Consider the following 21272-nt stretch of genomic DNA (forward strand, 5'->3'; position numbering starts at 1 on the left):
AACATCATTTTTACTGTATGTGTGCGGGACTGACGCTGCGTTACAGGATAAAAAGCTTGCCGTACAGCTATACCGACAAGACTTGTAATGGCGGCGGTGCTGTTTTAATACTGAAATGACCATTTTTTCAGCGTTAGAACACGAACGCAAAACTTGTAATCTAGGTGATAGTTTTTATTAGGGTAAAGTTATGCACAGTAATAGGAATCTTACAGCACATCCCATTTAGCGGCCTATGGACAAATCCACAATACATTTGTTAAGTTTCATGTGAGAATAAATATGCAATCATTACCTTACTTTTTCATATTAATAGATTGAAAGTACTCTGATTTACTCGCTATTAGTATGATATATTGTGTTATGATACCACAAGCATTAATAAATACGATTATTGGAGACTCGGAGGTTCTTATTCTTATGACATGGTAACTTCAGCAGGCACGAGCCGCTAGGAAATGAACCCAGTAAACCAACTGTGCATAACTACTTGTAACAATGAATTATAAAATGTAGTATTTAGACATATAGATAAGTTCATAATAAATATGGTCGCTATGGGTCCTGACCATACTTATGAGTGAAGAACTTATGGTGCTTATGGAGGGAAGCTAATCCGAAATGGACTTAAACTTGCGAGTCCTTAAACCATGCAGCGTTGCTTAAGTCTGCAGGTATAAAGAAATAAAGGAGCTCAGGGGAATGTATAAATGGTGGGGGCCATAGCTTTAATTCTATTCCCAGAGTCTTGGACTTTGTACCAAACAAGCTATTAGCTGTGAGTTAAGGATAAAAGTCTGAGGTAGATACAAGCAATAATATACAGTTGTTAGGAATACCGAGAGTTTCATATCAAATACAACAGTATGTAAATGTGTACAGTTAGTGCACGTGTAAGCCCTTGCAATGGATGTGTCTTCCCTGGACTCTAAATTACTGGGAGTTCTGTTTGCTACTGTAATTGTAAAGTGTACATGGGATGGTTAGTGGGATAGCGAAATCCCCTATAGCTGTGAAATTAATCTAGGTTTTTAACTGATTAAGGGATTCTTGGAGATTAGAGTCAAAGGGGGATATTTATCAAGCCGTCAACCGCAAATACACTGGAATTCCGCAGTGTAATTGTGGCAAGCTTGATCCGACCTAGTTATCAAAGCCTACAGACTGGCAAAAGTTAAAATCTGTGACGTAACATACGATCCGCCGGTCTCAATCCGACACAGATCGATGCTTACGTCATTGCAGATGTTCCGAATACACATTCAGCTCTATTTGACACTTTTTCAAAGTTATCAAATAGTTAACCGGTACGCTCGCGGCTATTCCGGCCCAGCGTACCTGGTTTTCAATCCGCCACCCTGGAGCCCGCGGATGCAATAGGAATCAATGGGAGTCTGAAAGCAGCAAAAGCTCCTGTTCGATGCTGATAGATATCCCATTGATTTCTATGGTAGAAAACCAGTTTTGTTTACACCTAACACCCTAACATAAACCCAGAGTCTAAACACCCCTAATCTGCTGCCCCAACACCACCGCCACCTACATAATGTTATTAACCCCTATCCCGCCGCTCCCGGGCCCCGCCGCCACTAAATAAAGTTATTAACCCCTATCCCGCCGCTCCCGGGCCCCGCCGCCACTAAATAAAGTTATTAACCCCTATCCGCCGCTCCCGGGCCCCGCCACCACTAAATAAAGTTATTAACCCCTATCCCGCCGCTCCCGTGCCCCGCCGCCACTAAATAAAGTTATTAACCCCTATCCCGCCGCTCCCGGGCCCCGCCGCCACTAAATAAAGTTATTAACCCCTATCCCGCCGCTCCCGTGCCCCGCCGCCACTAAATAAAGTTATTAACCCCTATCCCGCCGCTCCCGTGCCCCGCCGCCACTAAATAAAGTTATTAACCTCTATCCCGCCGCTCCCGGGCCCTGCCGCCACTAAATAAAGTTATTAACCCCTATCCCGCCGCTCCCGGGCCCCGCCGCCACTAAATAAATTTATTAACCCCTATCCCGCCGCCACTAAATAAAGTTATTAACCCCTATCCCGCCGCTCCCGGACAGTTGAATATAAAATACATAGGGAATGTGTTCAAGGGGATAGGAGAGACGGATTCTAGAGGTACAGTCACTTTTAAGACATTTTCCCCATAATTGTAATAGACATCTACACAATCATTTTACTAGCACACACAGATTTTCTTAGTTCGGATTAATTCCCTTTAAATGTTTGCTGGGCAGCTTAGGAATTAAAAGTGAAGTGAAGACAGATAAGCAAGTCTCAGTAACCTTAGTAAGGCAGAAGTACTGAATTACCAATAATACTCACTATTAGTAGGATGAAGTTAGAACTTGTATAAAACAGTAAATACAAACTTTAGTGGTGAGACAATTAGATACAATACTAAACATAGGAGAAAGGGTTAGAAATACTGTTTTCTTCATAAATGGAAAGAGTCCACAGCTGCGTTCATTACTTTTGGGAATTCAGAACCTGGCCACCAGGAGGAGGCAAAGACATCCCAGCCAAAGGCTTAAATACCTCCCCCACACAAAAAAGTTAAGAATGGCACTAACTAGGTGGCAATCCCCACAGATTATTTGATATTCTTATAGCGTCCCTTATATAGTGTATTATAATTGCGCTATGAATCGGTTAATACCTTAGTTTATGTTGGTTGGTGCTGTGCATTAGTTAAGTTGACCAAAAAGATAGTGGATAATAGATTATCCACTGAAAGAATACACTTAGCACTCTCTGCCCAGACTTTGAAGCGGTTATTTCCAAATATGGTTAAAACATAACTTTTAATGTATTAGAAATAAAAAACAAAACTAACAAAATAAGTTAAAATTCACACTCTGTTATGCTCCAAGTGCTCTATGCCTTACACAGTCTTGATACTAGCAGAATAACTTTATACCCACCCTTACGTACTCAACATCAGATAACTTTATACCCACCGTTACGTACTCAACATCAGATAACTTTAGACCCACCGTTACATACTCAACATCAGATAACTTTATACCCACCGTTACGTACTCAACATCAGATAACTTTATACCCACCGTTACATACTCAACATCAGATTACTTTATACCCACCATTACGTACTCAACATCAGATAACTTTATACCCACCATTACGTACTCAACATCAGATAACTTTATACCCACCGTTACGTACTCAACATCAGATAACTTTATACCCACCGTTACGTACTCAACATCAGATAACTTTATACCCACCGTTACGTACTCAACATCAGATAACTTTATACCCACCGTTACGTACTCAACATCAGATAACTTTATACCCACCGTTACGTACTCAACATCAGATAACTTTATACCCACCGTTACGTACTCAACATCAGATAACTTTATACCCACCGTTACATACTCAACATCAGATAACTTTATACCCACCGTTACGTACTCAACATCAGATAACTTTATACCCACCGTTACATACTCAACATCAGATAACTTTATACCCACCGTTACGTACTCAACATCAGATAACTTTATACCCACCGTTACGTACTCAACATCAGATTACTTTATACCCACCGTTACGTACTCAACATCAGATAACTTTATACCCACCCTTACGTACTCAACATCAGATAACTTTATACCCACCGTTACGTACTCAACATCAGATAACTTTATACCCACCGTTACGTACTCAACATCAGATAACTTTATACCCACCGTTACATACTCAACATCAGATAACTTTATACCCACCGTTACGTACTCAACATCAGATAACTTTATACCCACCGTTACATACTCAACATCAGATAACTTTATACCCACCGTTACGTACTCAACATCAGATAACTTTATACCCACCGTTACATACTCAACATCAGATAACTTTATACCCACCGTTACGTACTCAACATCAGATAACTTTATACCCACCGTTACGTACTCAACATCAGATAACTTTATACCCACCGTTACATACTCAACATCAGATAACTTTATACCCACCGTTACGTACTCAACATCAGATAACTTTATACCCACCGTTACGTACTCAACATCAGATAACTTTATACCCACCGTTACATACTCAACATCAGATAACTTTATACCCACCGTTACCTACTCAACATCAGATAACTTTATACCCACCGTTACGTACTCAACATCAGATAACTTTAGACCAAGTTATGTGACATTTACCTGTAATTAAGGCCATATTACACAATTAATATAGTCACTACAGGGAGTGCAGAATTATTAGGCAAGTTGTATTTTTGAGGATTAATTTTATTATTGAACAACAACCATGTTCTCAATGAACCCAAAAAACTCATTAATATCAAAGCTGAATATTTTTGGAAGTAGTTTTTAGTTTGTTTTTAGTTTTAGCTATTTTAGGGGGATATCTGTGTGTGCAGGTGACTATTACTGTGCATAATTATTAGGCAACTTAACAAAACACAAATATATACCCATTTCAATTATTTATTTTTACCAGTGAAACCAATATAATATCTCAACATTCACAAATATACATTTCTGACATTCAAAAACAAAACAAAAACAAATCAGTGACCAATATAGCCACCTTTCTTTGCAAGGACACTCAAAAGCCTGCCATCCATGGATTCTGTCAGTGTTTTGATCTGTTCACCATCAACATTGCGTGCAGCAGCAACCACAGCCTCCCGGACACTGTTCAGAGAGGTGTACTGTTTTCCCTCCTTGTAAATCTCACATTTGATGATGGACCACAGGTTCTCAATGGGGTTCAGATCAGGTGAACAAGGAGGCCATGTCATTAGATTTTCTTCTTTTATACCCTTTCTTGCCAGCCACGCTGTGGAGTACTTGGACGCGTGTGATGGAGCATTGTCCTGCATGAAAATCATGTTTTTCTTGAAGGATGCAGACTTCTTCCTGTACCACTGCTTGAAGAAGGTGTCTTCCAGAAACTGGCAGTAGGACTGGGAGTTGAGCTTGACTCCATCCTCAACCCGAAAAGGCCCCACAAGCTCATCTTTGATGATACCAGCCCAAACCAGTACTCCACCTCCACCTTGCTGGCGTCTGAGTCGGACTGGAGCTCTCTGCCCTTTACCAATCCAGCCACGGGCCCATCCATCTGGCCCATCAAGACTCACTCTCATTTCATCAGTCCATAAAACCTTAGAAAAATCAGTCTTGAGATATTTCTTGGCCCAGTTTTGACGTTTCAGCTTGTGTGTCTTGTTCAGTGGTGGTCGTCTTTCAGCCTTTCTTACCTTGGCCATGTCTCTGAGTATTGCACACCTTGTGCTTTTGGGCACTCCAGTGATGTTGCAGCTCTGAAATATGGCCAAACTGGTGGCAAGTGGCATCTTGGCAGCTGCACGCTTGACTTTTCTCAGTTCATGGGCAGTTATTTTGCGCCTTGGTTTTTCCACACGCTTCTTGCGACCCTGTTGACTATTTTGAATGAAACGCTTGATTGTTCGATGATCACACTTCAGAAGCTTTGCAATTTTAAGAGTGCTGCATCTCTCTGCAAGATATCTCACTATTTTTGACTTTTCTGAGCCTGTCAAGTCCTTCTTTTGACCCATTTTGCCAAAGGAAAGGAAGTTGCCTAATAATTATGCACACCTGGTAGGGTGTTGATGTCATTAGACCACACCCCTTCTCATTACAGAGATGCACATCACCTAATATGCTTAATTGGTAGTAGACTTTCGAGCCTATACAGCTTGGAGTAAGACAACATGCATAAAGAGGATCATGTGGTCAAAATACTCATTTGCCTAATAATTCTGCACTCCCTGTATATTGGTCTATTTGCACTTTGAGCAACTTTTTTATATTTGATAATAAATTCTATTTGCAGACACGGGGAACAGCCACCTACGCTAATTTATTTCTAGGCTGGTGGGAGGCAGAACATGTATTTACGGATAGTAACACCAAATACACAGACATGGTCCCCATATGGCGCAGATATATAGATTATATCTTTTTCATCTGGGAAGGACCCCAAGATCTGCTATTGGAATTTCTAAGTATCCTGAATCGTAATGATTTAAATATTAAATTAACTCATGAAGCTAGTCAGAAGGCAATTCATTTCCTAGATATAACTACCTACAAGGATGATCAAGGAGACATTAAAACAGATCTCTATAGGAAGAAAACAACAACAAATAGTCTTCTATACAGCACAAGTGCCCAATGCCCCAGGAACAATCAGGAGTTTACCCACTGGGGAATTTCTCAGGATAAGGAGAAACTGCTCTGACAAAGAGATATTTGAAAAGAGAGCTAGGGAACTTGAAGTAAGACTAGTGAATCAAGGTTATAGTAAACGGAGTATTAAAAAGGCCAAATACAGAGCAGCACAAACTAATAGAAAAGAATTACTCTGTATGAAATCTAAAATTGATAGTAAAACTCCCAGACTGATCCTCACACATAATAGTCAGACATCACAGCTGGTTAATATCATCAAGAAACATTGGAACATCCTTATGACGGACCCAGTCTTAAAAACCAGACTAGGAAATCAACCAACCATAGGATATAGACGTACTAAAAATCTGAAAGATATGATCAGTAGCAGCCATCTCAATATGAAAAGGACAAAATCTGCATTCAACCCTAGGTCATTTAAATGCGGCAATTGCAGTACTTGTCACCATATTGTAAAGACTTCTGAGATTGAAGATAGATTTGGAGTAAAACATCCAATAAAACGATACATCAGTTGTAATACGGAAGGGGTGGTATATGTCTTACGCTGTTGATGTAAGCTGTTATATGTCGGAATGACTACCCGTAAACTCAGAATTAGACTAATGGAGCACCTGAGGAATATTAATAATGCCACCAAGGATTTGGAAAATGGGAAAGCAATCACAAGTGTGGCATCACACTGTTTAAAACGATATCACTCCAGGAAAGAAGAACTGGAATGCTGGGGAGTTGAGAAGGTCTCCCTTGGTATTAGAGGGGGAGACTTGGAAATGGCTCTTCTCAAAACAGAAAGCAAATGGATATACCTGTTAAATACAGTATATCCTAATGGAATGAATGAACAGAATAATTATCATGTTTTTCTCTAAACCGATCTAGTATGAGACAGAGATAACTATTATATAATAATATTAGTATAAAGGAATAACTGGACACAAAACTAGAGGGAATTCAAGATAAAGGATGCTTTGAGAACAATGAACCACTCTGATAACAATAGTTAGAACACGTTTAAAAACACAATATTCCAATCAAGATAAAAATAGCACGGGATCACTTATTGCCCCATTTGGGGAATATTCACATTTGATTTGACACTTGTAGGTTTTTTCACTTTGAAACATAATGTATCTGAAAAGTGCACATCACACAGAATTTGACAGAATTGTGTGTGATGTGATCATTTACATTAAATAATTTGTAAATTTAGTCATAGTTAATACATGAACAAACCGCACCAGTTACAACCACATCACGTCACAAATTTTAATCACTTACACAGTAAAGTTCTAATAATCAATATTCATATCAGAGAGGATTAGATATATTAGACCAAGTATGGATTAATTGATATGTATAGGGGTATACACAAGGTACTTAATCTATCAACATCATAATTTACAGATTAGGGGTGAAATGGTAGGAAGGACCATTGATCAATGAGATGTTTTATAAATGAATAAACCGCATTATATAAAATAAAGTATATGATGGGACCATCTAACTAAACTATATAGACCAAGGAGATGTAAGAATAACTTCTAATACATAGAACTAAACATTGAATATGAGGAACCCTCGCCTATAAAGCTGTATCAGGGATCTACTGTATGAGGTCACTGACCAATAATAATAACGATAACAATATAATAATTAGTAGACCTTTACACGATGCATATTTCTATGCTTCATAAATAATAACATTGTAAGACAAAATTGATCAATATATAAAAAAGTAATCCAGACATCTTTTGACGTAGGATAGATTTATACATACAAGTTTTAATAATTGTCTACAGCATCAGAATTAATTTAACTCTCGAGTTTTCTGTCTTTATTGCAACTCATATATTTTATGCACGGATTGCCAATGTCCTTTTGAGTTAAATGACAAAAGCAGCATGGATACCAAACTCGAGCAAACTCTTTAGTTTATCTTATAATAATATTAGCCAACATATAGTCCAATCTCACATAATTTCAATACTATGATCGATAACACTAGATCACTAAGTAAACAGTTGAGCAGTGAACAGTATATACCACCTTAACAAAAAGTCTTTAGTGATTGACAAGTCAGAATCCAATTGAATGTACCGTAAGGCGGAACTTCCGGTATACAGAGCTTTAAATAGGGTCAGTGTCGGCGGCTCGCTGCCTTTGAAAAAGCCCAAATTGGCGAAACGCGTCAGCAGGCAAGACGCCTTTTTAACTTTACTCTTTTATGACTCTGTTGAGCTACTAGCGTAATTACCTAATTTGTTTGTAACAATCATAATTTTTACAATAATATGGGGTATTAACTTAACCATTATGGTGCTAATATCTGAGTCAGAACGCTGAATCACCAATAGTGGCTACCGAATGAGGGGAACTTAATGTTTGTGTGTTAATGAATGGAGCGGTATTTGAGTACTATGATACCCAAGATAGTGATTTAACAAAGCTCTCTTATACAGATAGGTGTGAATGTGTCACATTCTATAGAAACTATCGCTACCGCTAGATAGAGTAAAAATATAAATACAACCCGGTGCGGGACATGGTAACAGCCTTCCCGTATGTGTGATGCAAGAGATTTGTTTACCTGTTGAGAAACTGATTAGTTAACTTCCTTAATGCTTTATAAATTATAAGCATAACCATTTAGTATTAAATCTATGGTGTCAGCTATGACAAACGGTTAATAAGGGCTAAAGATTTAATAGTGGGTAACGAACAAGCAAACACAGGCAGAGATAGCAATTATTTGTATCAACCACGTAACAGCCCAACGGCAGCGGTCACAGATACATTTCTCCTGACAACAAATACGAATATAGACTAACTGCATGGATTATGAATGCTTCTGACTGCACAAAGTACAGTTAAACCTACGAATAATCTTGCTCGTCTATCTCCAGTATCAAAAGAGTTTAACCTTGTTCTCTAGAATTTATAAGTACCGTTTGCCACACAGGTGAAACGAAAACAGTCATTATACACTCCACTCATGCAATGTTATAAGTTATTTTAGATCTGTATGTAACAAGTGGATAATACCTATATCACTCTACTGTAAACTAACAGAGAGATATATACATCAAGGTAGATTCGCAATACAATGATTGAGTTATATATTGTGCTTTCCAGTGAAGGATGACATTGGTGCAATATAAATATACTTCAAACTACCACCAATAAATATATAATTTATATACAACGCATGTATAGCAAACAATGTACTTGATTAAAATAGTACACTGATTATTATTAAATATTATTGTTAAGCTATACTACCACGTTGACTATATAATTTGTGTGTATGATCACAGCCAACTCACTAACATACAGCAAAGATTTGTTAACTATAACTCACTGGATACAGAGATATCTATACTACTTAACTTATGTTATATGTACCCTCTATTTAACTGATTAGCGTTGCAGCATTCTTGTTAACAAGGACACCTCTCCTTAACACGGTGGGAGGGTGAGAGTGATAAATACCATTATATTTAACCAAGATAACTTATTATAGTACTATAGTGCACACAGTACTATTATTTGCTCTGTGCCTTACACAGTCTTGATACTAGCAGAATAACTTTATACCCACCGTTACATACTCAACATCAGATAACTTTATACCCACCGTTACATACTCAACATCAGATAACTTTATACCCACCGTTACATACTCAACATCAGATAACTTTATACCCACCGTTACATACTCAACATCAGATAACTTTATACCCACCGTTACGTACTCAACATCAGATAACTTTATACCCACCGTTACGTACTCAACATCAGATAACTTTATACCCACCGTTACGTACTCAACATCAGATAACTTTATACCCACCGTTACGTACTCAACATCAGATAACTTTATACCCACCGTTACGTACTCAACATCAGATAACTTTATACCCACCGTTACGTACTCAACATCAGATAACTTTATACCCACCGTTAAGTACTCAACATCAGATAACTTTATACCCACCGTTACGTACTCAAATCAGATAACTTTATACCCACCGTTACGTACTCAACATCAGATAACTTTATACCCACCGTTACGTACTCAACATCAGATAACTTTATACCCACCGTTACGTACTCAACATCAGATAACTTTATACCCACCGTTACATACTCAACATCAGATAACTTTATACCCACCGTTACGTACTCAACATCAGATAACTTTATACCCACCGTTACGTACTCAACATCAGATAACTTTATACCCACCGTTACGTACTCAACATCAGATAACTTTATACCCACCGTTACGTACTCAACATCAGATAACTTTATACCCACCGTTACTTACTCAACATCAGATAACTTTATACCCACCGTTACGTACTCAACATCAGATAACTTTATACCCACCGTTACGTACTCAACATCAGATAACTTTATACCCACCGTTACGTACTCAACATCAGATAACTTTATACCCACCGTTACATACTCAACATCAGATAACTTTAGACCAAATTATGTGACGTTTACCTGTAATTAAGGCCATATTACACAATTAATATAGTCACTATATTGGTCTATTTGCACTTTGAGCATAACAGAGTGTGAATTTTAACTTATTTTGTTAGTTTTGTTTTTTATTTGTAATACATTAAAAGTTATGTTTTAACCATATTTGGAAATAACCACTTCAAAGTCTGGGCAGAGAGTGCTAAGTGTATTCTTTCAGTGGATAATCTATTATCCACTATCTTTTTGGTCAACTTAAATACTCCTCCCACTTCCCTCATTACCCAGTCATTCTTTGCCTTTCGTCCCAGGTGGTTGGCAGAGAAGTGTCAGAAGTTTTCGATAGTCTCTTATGGAGGGTAGTACCCTTCGGTATGGGACTGGAGTTTTAAGTAGTCCCTTCAGCCTCTCAGTGAGTGCAGAGTCCGGAGATGCAGGGAGAGTCTTTCTGCAAAACCATCCCGACTCATTTTAACAGCTCCACAATTAATCGGCGTTGTCGAACTTCGCTTCGCTGACTGCTTTTTTTCTCTCAAGTCCATGGCGGAGGCGAAGCTACTATCAGTCACACTTGTAGGGCCGTGTTCCTGTTCCATGGCGTAGATTCCGGTAAGATCGTTTAATTTTACTTCTTCATGATTGTACTGTAACTGATTTGTTCCTGCGAACTCACATGAAAAATACAAGGTCTCAATGGGACTCCTTTAGTATCTTGGAATCAAGGGTTAATATCTCCTGAGGGGGATTATTGAACAGGGGGGTCTTTAATCATGTTTGTTATGTGATTCAATCTGCTTATGTGTAGTGTTATCTGAGCTCGTGGCTTTTTGGAACATTACGGCCTTTCGAAGTGACGCGACCTTACGTTTGGGCTCGCTTTTTTGGACTGTACGGTTCACCTTGTGACCGGGCGTGTTTACGTTCTGGTCTCCCATTTCCACATTCCTGACTGTGTGGCGACGGAGAATTCTAGTTCGCTGGTGTCTGGTTCATAGGAGGTGGTAAGTGTCCCAGCCATTGTGGGTGTCAGGTGCCGTTTAAATTGTTTTATATATAGTCCATTTTTGGTATCCTCTATCCAGTTATGAAGGAAGCTGGTGTTGAGATTGTTCAAATTTCTGATTTAGATTCTTTGTCCTGTGACAAATGTGAATTGGCCCCATTGACTCAGGTCAGTCAGTTATGTTCTTTAGGCCGTCTTAGAGCGCCCTTTTCCTCTGGCTCAGCCATCCGCCTCGGGGGGCCCTGTCCTCCGGGAGGCAAGTTCCCTTCCGTTCCCTACTGCTACTACTACACATGCGGGTAACCCTGGTTGTTGTTTTTTCTTCTCAGAGGGTGGATTGTTCCCCCCAGAGGTTGTGGTACATTTTCGCTTTTACATACTTTTGGCACTTGCTTGCGATTGCGCACGTGCCTGATTGCCCCAGGTCTCTCGGCCACAGGAAGTCATGTGCAGTTCCCTGCGGGTGTAACTGTTCCTGAGTGTTGTGCCTTTTGTTACAGGCTGACTCGCCTTCATGTTCTACTCAGACACATTTTTTGAGCTGTTTGGGGATCCTATCCTTCTCAGCTATTGAACTAATTAGTCTCCTCTTTCGAATGGCTCACTTCGTTAGACATGGGCGGATTACATAATCTCCTTTAAATCTTGTTATCGAGATCCTTCCCAGTTTTGTTGGAGGAACAGGGCTTCCGTTAGGCTGGTCCTGCGGATCTTTCTGTTCTTCTTGGGCGTTAACCCTCGGGTTGCCTCTTATTTTATTTTATCCGGTTAGGATGAATTTTATTTTTCTTTCGTACTATGTTTCCTGCGGGAACTTTCTCTGGGATCAATACTCGCTGTTTGCTTCTGCGGAAGTTGTTCGGGACACGTTAGTCCCATCTTTGTCTGTTTTTTCTTCCTCCCTCTCTGAGGACGGATTTAACCAGCTTGGCAGTTAGGACCCTGGTTGCAGGCTTGTCCTGCTTGGGTTCAGATCTTCTCTCTCGCGGCTTATTCAGAAACGTGGCACCTTTTATACCTTGATGGTCAGGTTGGGGTGCCGAGTGCTCTCAATATTATTTATGTTTCTTGTTATTTGTTTTACAAGTTTCAGCTAAGCATTCTAAAGAGGACTTGCGGGTTCATGCAGCTCTCGGGATTATTTCAGTCCTTAAATAGCCGTTTCTCTGGTGACTGGGTCAGTGAATTTGCTGCGTCACTCTCTGTTGCTTCCGATACCCTTGGAACCTAGAGTATTCCTTCCCACGTGGTGAGAAGGTTAGAGGGTTTAGCGCCTCTTTTCCGATGGTCGGGCGGTGTTGCCTTTAGAGGCCCTGGGAATTGTCCTTTTTGGACTTGTTCCTTTAGTGGTTCTCTTCTTCATTGAGACCTTTTTGGACTTGGTCCGTTTCTCCTTGTGGATTGGGTCATCTTGGGGACTTGGATTCCCTTTGGGAGTTGGTTGTTCCTTTTTCGGGACATTAGACTGTGAGGTCTTTTTGGGCTCCGGTTAGGGGTCCTTTCCCCGTGTTGGGAATGCTCTGCATCTCCTTGGGATAGAAGAGGTCCCAGTGGTTTTCCACTCGTATGGTTCAGGTATTGCCATCCAGGTGTCATCCAAACCCATGTTTTACTGTCCTCTGACTTCGAATCTGAGGTGTGGAGGCTTGCTGCTGCTCTGTTCAGGTGACTTGTCCTCACTGTTCCCCTTGTGTCAGGAGCTCGTGGCTAGCTGGAAACCTAGCTCAGCATACTAAGACTCTTTGGCCACTCTGTACTATAGCAAGCCGAGGGTTGCTAGTTCGATCCCCGGCAAGGTCTATTCAGCCTTTTCTCCTTTCGAGGTTGATGAAATGAGCAGCGCCTTCTGTCCCTTAAGGGGGATTAGCCGTGCTTTTCAAGCACAATCATGTTAATGTTGCTTGGACGCCTGTTAGTTCTGGTGTCCTTTAATGGCCTTGGGAGGCATTGGCTCTTTTGAGTGTTGGGCTCCTGCAAGGGGTGGTCTCTTCCCTTTGGGTCAGGACTTGCAAGGGCTTCTTGCTCTTGTTTTCCGGGTTATTCTGGATTTTTCCCGGGGAGGTCTGTTTTTTTATATCAGACGAGGGATTTATGTTCCTGGAAGATTGTTTATTCTAAACATTTGTGGGGCCCGGGCTTCATATCCTGATCTTCCCGGTTGTCGAGGGTTTTACTTGACGTTTTCTCTTTGTGGATCCCGCTGTGAGATGTTACCGGACCTTATGATCCTAGGACTGGCCGGGGGGTTCCAGTTTCTGGGGTACTTGGGCTTAGCCCTTGATCTGGCTGTTTTGTTTTACAACTTGGCCAGATTTACTGGGAGCCGGGGCTCCTTGGGGCTTTTTTATGAAAGAGGAGAGATAGCAATAGCCCTACACAAGTCAAATGGGGTTGCTCAGTCTGGTTTAATTACAGATATACCTTGTGATCTAGAGTGATTGTGCAAAAAAACAGTTTGCAAACTTTAAGTAAAAAACCCAAGGTATTTGGACTTGAGAGAATGCACTTATATAGCACTTCTAACACCCCTCAAGTGAAGGACATTATATTAAACGAGAATGCAAAACAAGTGGAATGGTAAATTAAAACATAACCTTTATTTTTTACACAATTGAATAAAAGTAAAACCACTAAATGTGTGTGTAATTTAAAACTACAACAAAACTTGAAATTGCATTAAGTAAAGTACTATTGGGGCACTAAGTACTGTACACGTAGTTGAGAAATGCCACTACGTCTGATGTATTGGGGTAAATGGAGGGCAGTAAGATTAATTCCTCTAATCCCTCAGTAAGGAATTATAAAATGAGTTACTCCTGTAGTTTTCCTGGATGTTAACCTTTTTATAGTTCTGCTAGTGATTACAGCATTAAAGGATTATATGGGTACTAAGGAATATACCTAGATAATTTCTTAAGGTTGGGTGATTAAGCGTGGAATTTATCTGATAGTTAATTGTTGTGTTGCAAATTAACTATATTGGAGATTAGGAACACAATACTACCTAAATTGGTTCTAGAGTGGTCCTGATAGTATGCTGGTGAGTGTGCCCTTGTCCCTGAATATTTCTGTGTGTCCGTTTTTATTGAGCACTCAAAATACCTTATAAGTAGGTGTGCCCTGTTGTGTCAATATTTATACACCTTGTAAATAGTATAGTGGCATTGGAGTGTGGTTATATGAAATCCAGCCAGTACAGGCCACAGTGAAAGTGTTGAGTATTATATACTGCTGTATATGGTCTTTTTTTTTAGCTTTGTAGAGCTATTTATTGTGGTTAAATAAAGTCTTGCCTGTGTAAGCCACAGTGAAAAACGTTAAGTATTATATGCCACTATATATAATCTGTATTTGGCTTTAAATAGCTGTATATAGCACACTGTGACCTTAATATTGCAACAGTCTGTGTATCAGTCTCTAAAACGAGTTATAAAGTAGTAGCAGCTAATTAAGTTGCAACTTATAGGTAAATACAATTTTACGTTGTGGTTTGTAAGACAGTATTGTTGCAATACTCCTGGCTCTCTCCTAGGTTTTACTTCAGAGTAATAAAGCTGTCCCTCCTTATAGTACTAGTGTCGTGACTGTTATAAAGTATAAAGTATATATATATATATATATATATATATAGATATAGATATATATATATATATATAGATATATATATCCTATATCTTTGGATTTAGGAGTGCGGCATACCTTGAATTAGAAAGTATGTGAGGAGCGTAGCATCTTCCTTTAGCACAATTTAGCGTTGTAATTGCAGGACACTATCGTTGGCTCTCATCTAGATTACACTTAAAGATAGTACGGTATATCTGAATTGCGCTAAAAGTTAGTAAAACTCTACCATCTTTAACTGCTAGTATTATAGCTGTTATAAAGTAAATATACACACCCAACAGCGGTAGTCAAGTTCAATAGTATATACAGAACCTTGCGTTATACTTAGTTAGTAGCAGGTATTGGATTACTTTGGAGATTTTAACTAATTGTCCACAGTTTATATTCCAATTTATACCAATACTTATTAAATGCCTATTGTAAGTATTTATCTCTTTGTGTATCAAGTCTCAATGCTTAGTTAAAATTAGACTGGGTATTAAAGAATACCCTTCCTTAACATGTTTCGCCGATTAGGCCTCAGCATTTTCAAAAGGTCCTTGGGGCTTGTCTTGTGCTGGACGATACAGTTCCCTTGGGACAGCCAACTAATGTGACCTGATGGTGGACTTTCCTGCCTAGCAAGCGAAAGGTTTGCGGTTGCTCAGCTGTCACTCTTGCGCCTGGTATGTGTGCTAGCACAATGGTGTTTTAAGGGGTTCTTTCCTTGTTCGTCGGTGACGTGGCCTTGTTTTCTCTCAGTTCTTCCTACGACTTCCTGTCTTATGGGTAGGTGTTTATCGAAGCTCTCCTCTTCAGGGGGCTCGTTGTCCTCCTTACGGAGGTGTGGTTCCTTTTTTTAGGGACCTCTCCTGTGTTCGGGAGGTTAGAACAGATGTTTTATCTGATTCAGGGATTGGTCTGCTCTTTGAGTTGTTCCTTTCCAACTGAGGAGCTGCTGGCTCAGCATTGAGACTTAGTTGGGTGGCTTTGCTAGATCTCCTTGGGTCTAACACCTGCTTGATTGTCCCTAGGTTGAAGTGGCTGCGTCCATTCTTCTGCCATTTTGGGGGCCGGTCTTGGGGTTCATTTCTGTCCCCTTGCTTTCAGATCTGCCGTTGCTTGGGCTGGTCCGGCAAGGTGTAGGATCTGAGATCTGTTGTTCATCCTCAGGTGTTGGGGGTGCCAGTGGACCAATTTTTTTTTTTTATTAATTTTTTTTAGAGGTTTTGTGCCTCTCCCCCTTTGAGATATGTGAGTAGGCCTAGCAGCCTGAATTGCCTAGACGGTGTCCTCTGTCTTGGAGGTTGGGCTATCTGCTATTCTGTTCGGCCGCTTTTTCCTTACAGATAGTGTTTTCGCTGTGTCTTCCTACAGATAGCAGCGTGTTACTGGACTCTGAGTTTGCTATTTGTAATTTTTCTGTTTGCTCAGTCTCTGAGTTCTGACGTTTTGAGGACTTTGTCTTCAGCTGTCTTTTTCGGTGCTGTTGTATGATGTTGAGAGATGTTTCTTCTCCTTGATGATGCCTGGTTACTCCTTGTGGGTTGGGCGTCTCCCCTTGTTCTCAGTATCCATTCGGGTCTCTGTGCACTTGGCCTTCTTTTGAAGGGGGTTTTTCCTTTATGGATCTTGCTGTAACTTTTGGGTATCCCTTTGGCTCACCCTTGTCCTCTCCCTTTTGGGGATTTTGGTACTGTACTAGTAAGAGTTGTGTGGGGACCGACTGCTGGGCGACGGTTCTCCCGGAGGAGTGTTGGCTCATTGAGTCTGCTGTGCGTTCTTTAGTTAGACTTTCGGACTATCAGTCGGTAGTGTCCTTGGGGCCTTTTCCTTCTAGTTATTTTGCCTGGCTCCGACGAAGTGGGGTTCGGTTGCGTTGTGGTTTTTTTCAGGCCTGGTGCCCTCAGAATGAGCCACCTATTGTACCCTCCAGTTTTTGCATTCAGTGTCCTCTGTAGCTTGGGTATTGTTTTTCCCAAAAGTAATGAATGCAGCTGTGGACTCTTTCCATTTATGAAGAAAAACTTAAATTATGCTTACCTGATCATTTTCTTCAGATGGAAAGAGTCCACAGCTCCCCACCCGTATTTTTCTGGGGGCGTCTCTTATTTTTTATTCTTCTGGCACCTTTTCACCATGATATTTCTTCTACTGTTGCTTGTTCCTCGGCAGTATGACTGGGGGATGAGGGAAGTGGGAGGAGTATTTAAGCATTTGGCTGGGGTATCCTTGCCTTCTCACTTTATTAGAGCTCAGACCCAGTAGTGTGTCACTCACTGCCTCTGTCCTATACACTTTATAGAGCTCAGACGCAGTAGGGTGTCACTCACTGCCTCTATACTATACACTTTATAGAGCTCAGACGCAGTAGGGTGTCACTCACTGCCTCTATACTATACACTTTATAAGAGCTCAGACACAGTAGGGTGTCACTCACTGTCTCTATCCAATACACTTTATTAGAGCTCAGACACAGTAGGGTGTCACTCACTGCCTCTATCCTATACACTTTATTAGAGCTCAGACACAGTAGGGTGTCACTCACTGCCTCTATCCTATACACTTTATTAGAGCTCAGACACAGTAGGGTGTCACTCACTGCCTCTATCCTATACACTTTATTAGAGCTCAGACACAGTAGGGTGTCACTCACTGCCTCTATCCTATATACTTTATTAGAGCTCAGACACAGTAGGGTGTTACTCACTGCCTCTATACTTTTCACTTTATTAGAGCTCAGACACAGTAGGGTGTCACTCACTGCCTCTATACTATACACTTTATTAGAGCTTAGACACGGTAGGGTGTCACTCACTGCCTCTATCCTATACACTTTATTAGAGCTCAGACACAGTAGGGTGTCACTCACTGCCTCTATCCTATACACTTTATTAGAGCTCAGACACAGTAGGGTGTCACTCACTGCCTCTATCCTATACACTTTATTAGAGCTCAGACACAGTAGGGTGTCACTCACTGCCTTTATCCTATACACTTTATTAGAGCTCAGACACAGTAGGGTGTCACTCACTGCCTCTATCCTATACACTTTATTAGAGCTCAGACACAGTAGGGTGTCACTCACTGCCTCTATCCTATACACTTTATTAGAGCTCAGACACAGTAGGGTGTCACTCACTGCCTCTATCCTATACACTTTATTAGAGCTCAGACACAGTAGGGTCTCACTCACTGCCTCTACTCAGATACACTTTATTAGAGCTCAGACACAGTAGGATGTCACTCACTGCCTTTATCCTATACACTTTATTAGAGCTCAGACACAGTAGGGTGTCATTTAGTGCCTGTATCCTATACACTTTATTAGAGCTCAGACACAGTAGGGTGTCATTTAGTGCCTCTATCCTATACACTTTATTAGAACTTAGACACAGTAGGGTGTCACTCACTGCCTCTATCCTATACACTTTATTAGAGCTCAGACACAGTAGGGTGTCACTCACTGCCTCTATCCTATACACTTTATAAGAGCTCAGACACAGTAGGGTGTCACTCACTGTCTCTATCCAATACACTTTATTAGAGCTCAGACACAGTAGGGTGTCACTCACTGCCTCTATCCTATACACTTTATTAGGGCTCAGACACAGTAGGATGTCACTCACTGCCTCTATCCAATATACTTTATTAGAGCTCAGACACAGTAGGGTGTCACCTACTGCCTCTATCCTATACACTTTTTTAGAGCTCAGACACAGTAGGGTGTCACTCACTGCCTCTATCCTATACACTTTATAAGAGCTCAGACACAGTAGGGTGTCACTCACTGTCTCTATCCAATACAGTTTATAAGAGCTCAGGCACAGTAGGGTGTCACTCACTGTCTATCCAATACACTTTATTAGAGCTCAGACACAGTAGGGTGTCACTCACTGCCTCTATACTATACACTTTATAAAAGCTCAGACACAGTAGGGTGTCACTCACTGTCTCTATCCAATACACTTTATTAGAGCTCAGACACAGTAGGGTGTCACTCACTGCCTCTATCCTATACACTTTATAAGAGCTCAGACACAGTAGGGTGTCACTCACTGCCTCTATACTATACACTTTATTAGAGCTCAGACACAGTAGGGTGTCACTCACTGCCTCTATCCTATACACTTTATAAGAGCTCAGACACAGTAGGGTGTCACTCACTGTCTCTATCCAATACACTTTATTAGAGCTCAGACACAGTAGGGTGTCACTCACTGCCTCTATCCTATACACTTTATTAGGGCTCAAACACAGTAGGATGTCACTCACTGCCTCTATCCAATATACTTTATTAGAGCTCAGACACAGTAGGGTGTCAGTCACTGCCTCTATCCTATACACTTTATAAGAGCTCAGACACAGTAGGGTGTCACTCACTGCCTCTATCCTATACACTTTATTAGGGCTCAGACACAGTAGGATGTCACTCACTGCCTCTATCCAATATACTTTATTAGGGCTCAGACACAGTAGGGTGTCACCTACTGCCTCTATCCTATACACTTTATTAGAGCTCAGACACAGTAGGGTGTCACTCACTGCCTCTATCCTATACACTTTATAAGAGCTCAGACACAGTAGGGTGTCACTCACTGTCTCTATCCAATACAGTTTATTAGAGCTCAGACACAGTAGGGTGTCAGACACTGTCTATCCAATACACTTTATTAGAGCTCAGACACAGTAGGGTGTCACTCACTGCATCTATACTATACACTTTATAAAAGCTCAGACACAATAGGGTGTCACTCACTGTCTCTATCCAATACACTTTATTAGAGCTCAGACACAGTAGGGTGTCACTCACTGCCTCTATCCTATACACTTTATAAGAGCTCAGACACAGTAGGGTGTCACTCACTGCCTCTATCCTATACACTTTATTAGGGCTCAGACACAGTAGGATGTCACTCACTGCCTCTATCCAATATACTTTATTAGGGCTCAGACACAGTAGGGTGTCACCTACTGCCTCTATCCTATACACTTTATTAGAGCTCAGACACAGTAGGGTGTCACTCACTGCCTCTATCCTATACACTTTATAAGAGCTCAGACACAGTAGGGTGTCACTCACTGTCTCTATCCAATACAGTTTATTAGAGCTCAGACACAGTAGGGTGTCAGACACTGTCTATCCAATACACTTTATTAGAGCTCAGACACAGTAGGGTGTCACTCACTGCATCTATACTATACACTTTATAAAAGCTCAGACACAATAGGGTGTCACTCACTGTCTCTATCCAATACACTTTATTAGAGCTCAGACACAGTAGGGTGTCACTCACTGCCTCTATCCTATACACTTTATAAGAGCTCAGACACAGTAGGGTGTCACTCACTGCCTCTATACTATACACTTTATTAGAGCTCAGACACAGTAGGGTGTCACTCACTGCCTCTATCCTATACACTTTATAAGAGCTCAGACACAGTAGGGTGTCACTCACTGTCTCTATCCAATACACTTTATTAGAGCTCAGACACAGTAGGGTGTCACTCACTGCCTCTATCCTATACACTTTATTAGGGCTCAGACACAGTAGGATGTCACTCACTGCCTCTATCCAATATACTTTATTAGGGCTCAGACACAGTAGGGTGTCACCTACTGCCTCTATCCTATACACTTTATTAGAGCTCAGACACAGTAGGGTGTCACTCACTGCCTCTATCCTATACACTTTATAAGAGCTCAGACACAGTAGGGTGTCACTCACTGTCTCTATCCAATACAGTTTATAAGAGCTCAGACACAGTAGGGTGTCACTCACTGCCTCTGTCCTATACACTTTATTAGAGCTCAGATACAGTAGGGTGTCACTCACTGCCTCTATACTATACACTTTATAAAAGCTCAGACACAGTAGGGTGTCACTCACTGTCTCTATCCAATACACTTTATTAGAGCTCAGACACAGTAGGGTGTCACTCACTG

General features: G+C 40.8%; 1 protein-coding gene across 1 annotated transcript in view; it reads left to right on the forward strand.

Annotated features, from left to right (window-relative positions):
* Window positions 1-6800: 6800 nt before the first annotated feature.
* CHRM1 (cholinergic receptor muscarinic 1) overlaps window positions 6801-21272 on the forward strand; it is a 69417-nt gene continuing 54945 nt past the window's right edge. The window contains exon 1 of the mRNA XM_053688829.1: window positions 6801-7046. Coding sequence (XP_053544804.1) covers window positions 6801-7046 — 246 coding nt within the window. The remainder of the gene's footprint in view (window positions 7047-21272) is intronic.

This window comes from Bombina bombina, chromosome 7, assembly GCF_027579735.1.
Source record: "Bombina bombina isolate aBomBom1 chromosome 7, aBomBom1.pri, whole genome shotgun sequence".
Taxonomy (NCBI): Eukaryota; Metazoa; Chordata; class Amphibia; order Anura; family Bombinatoridae; genus Bombina; species Bombina bombina.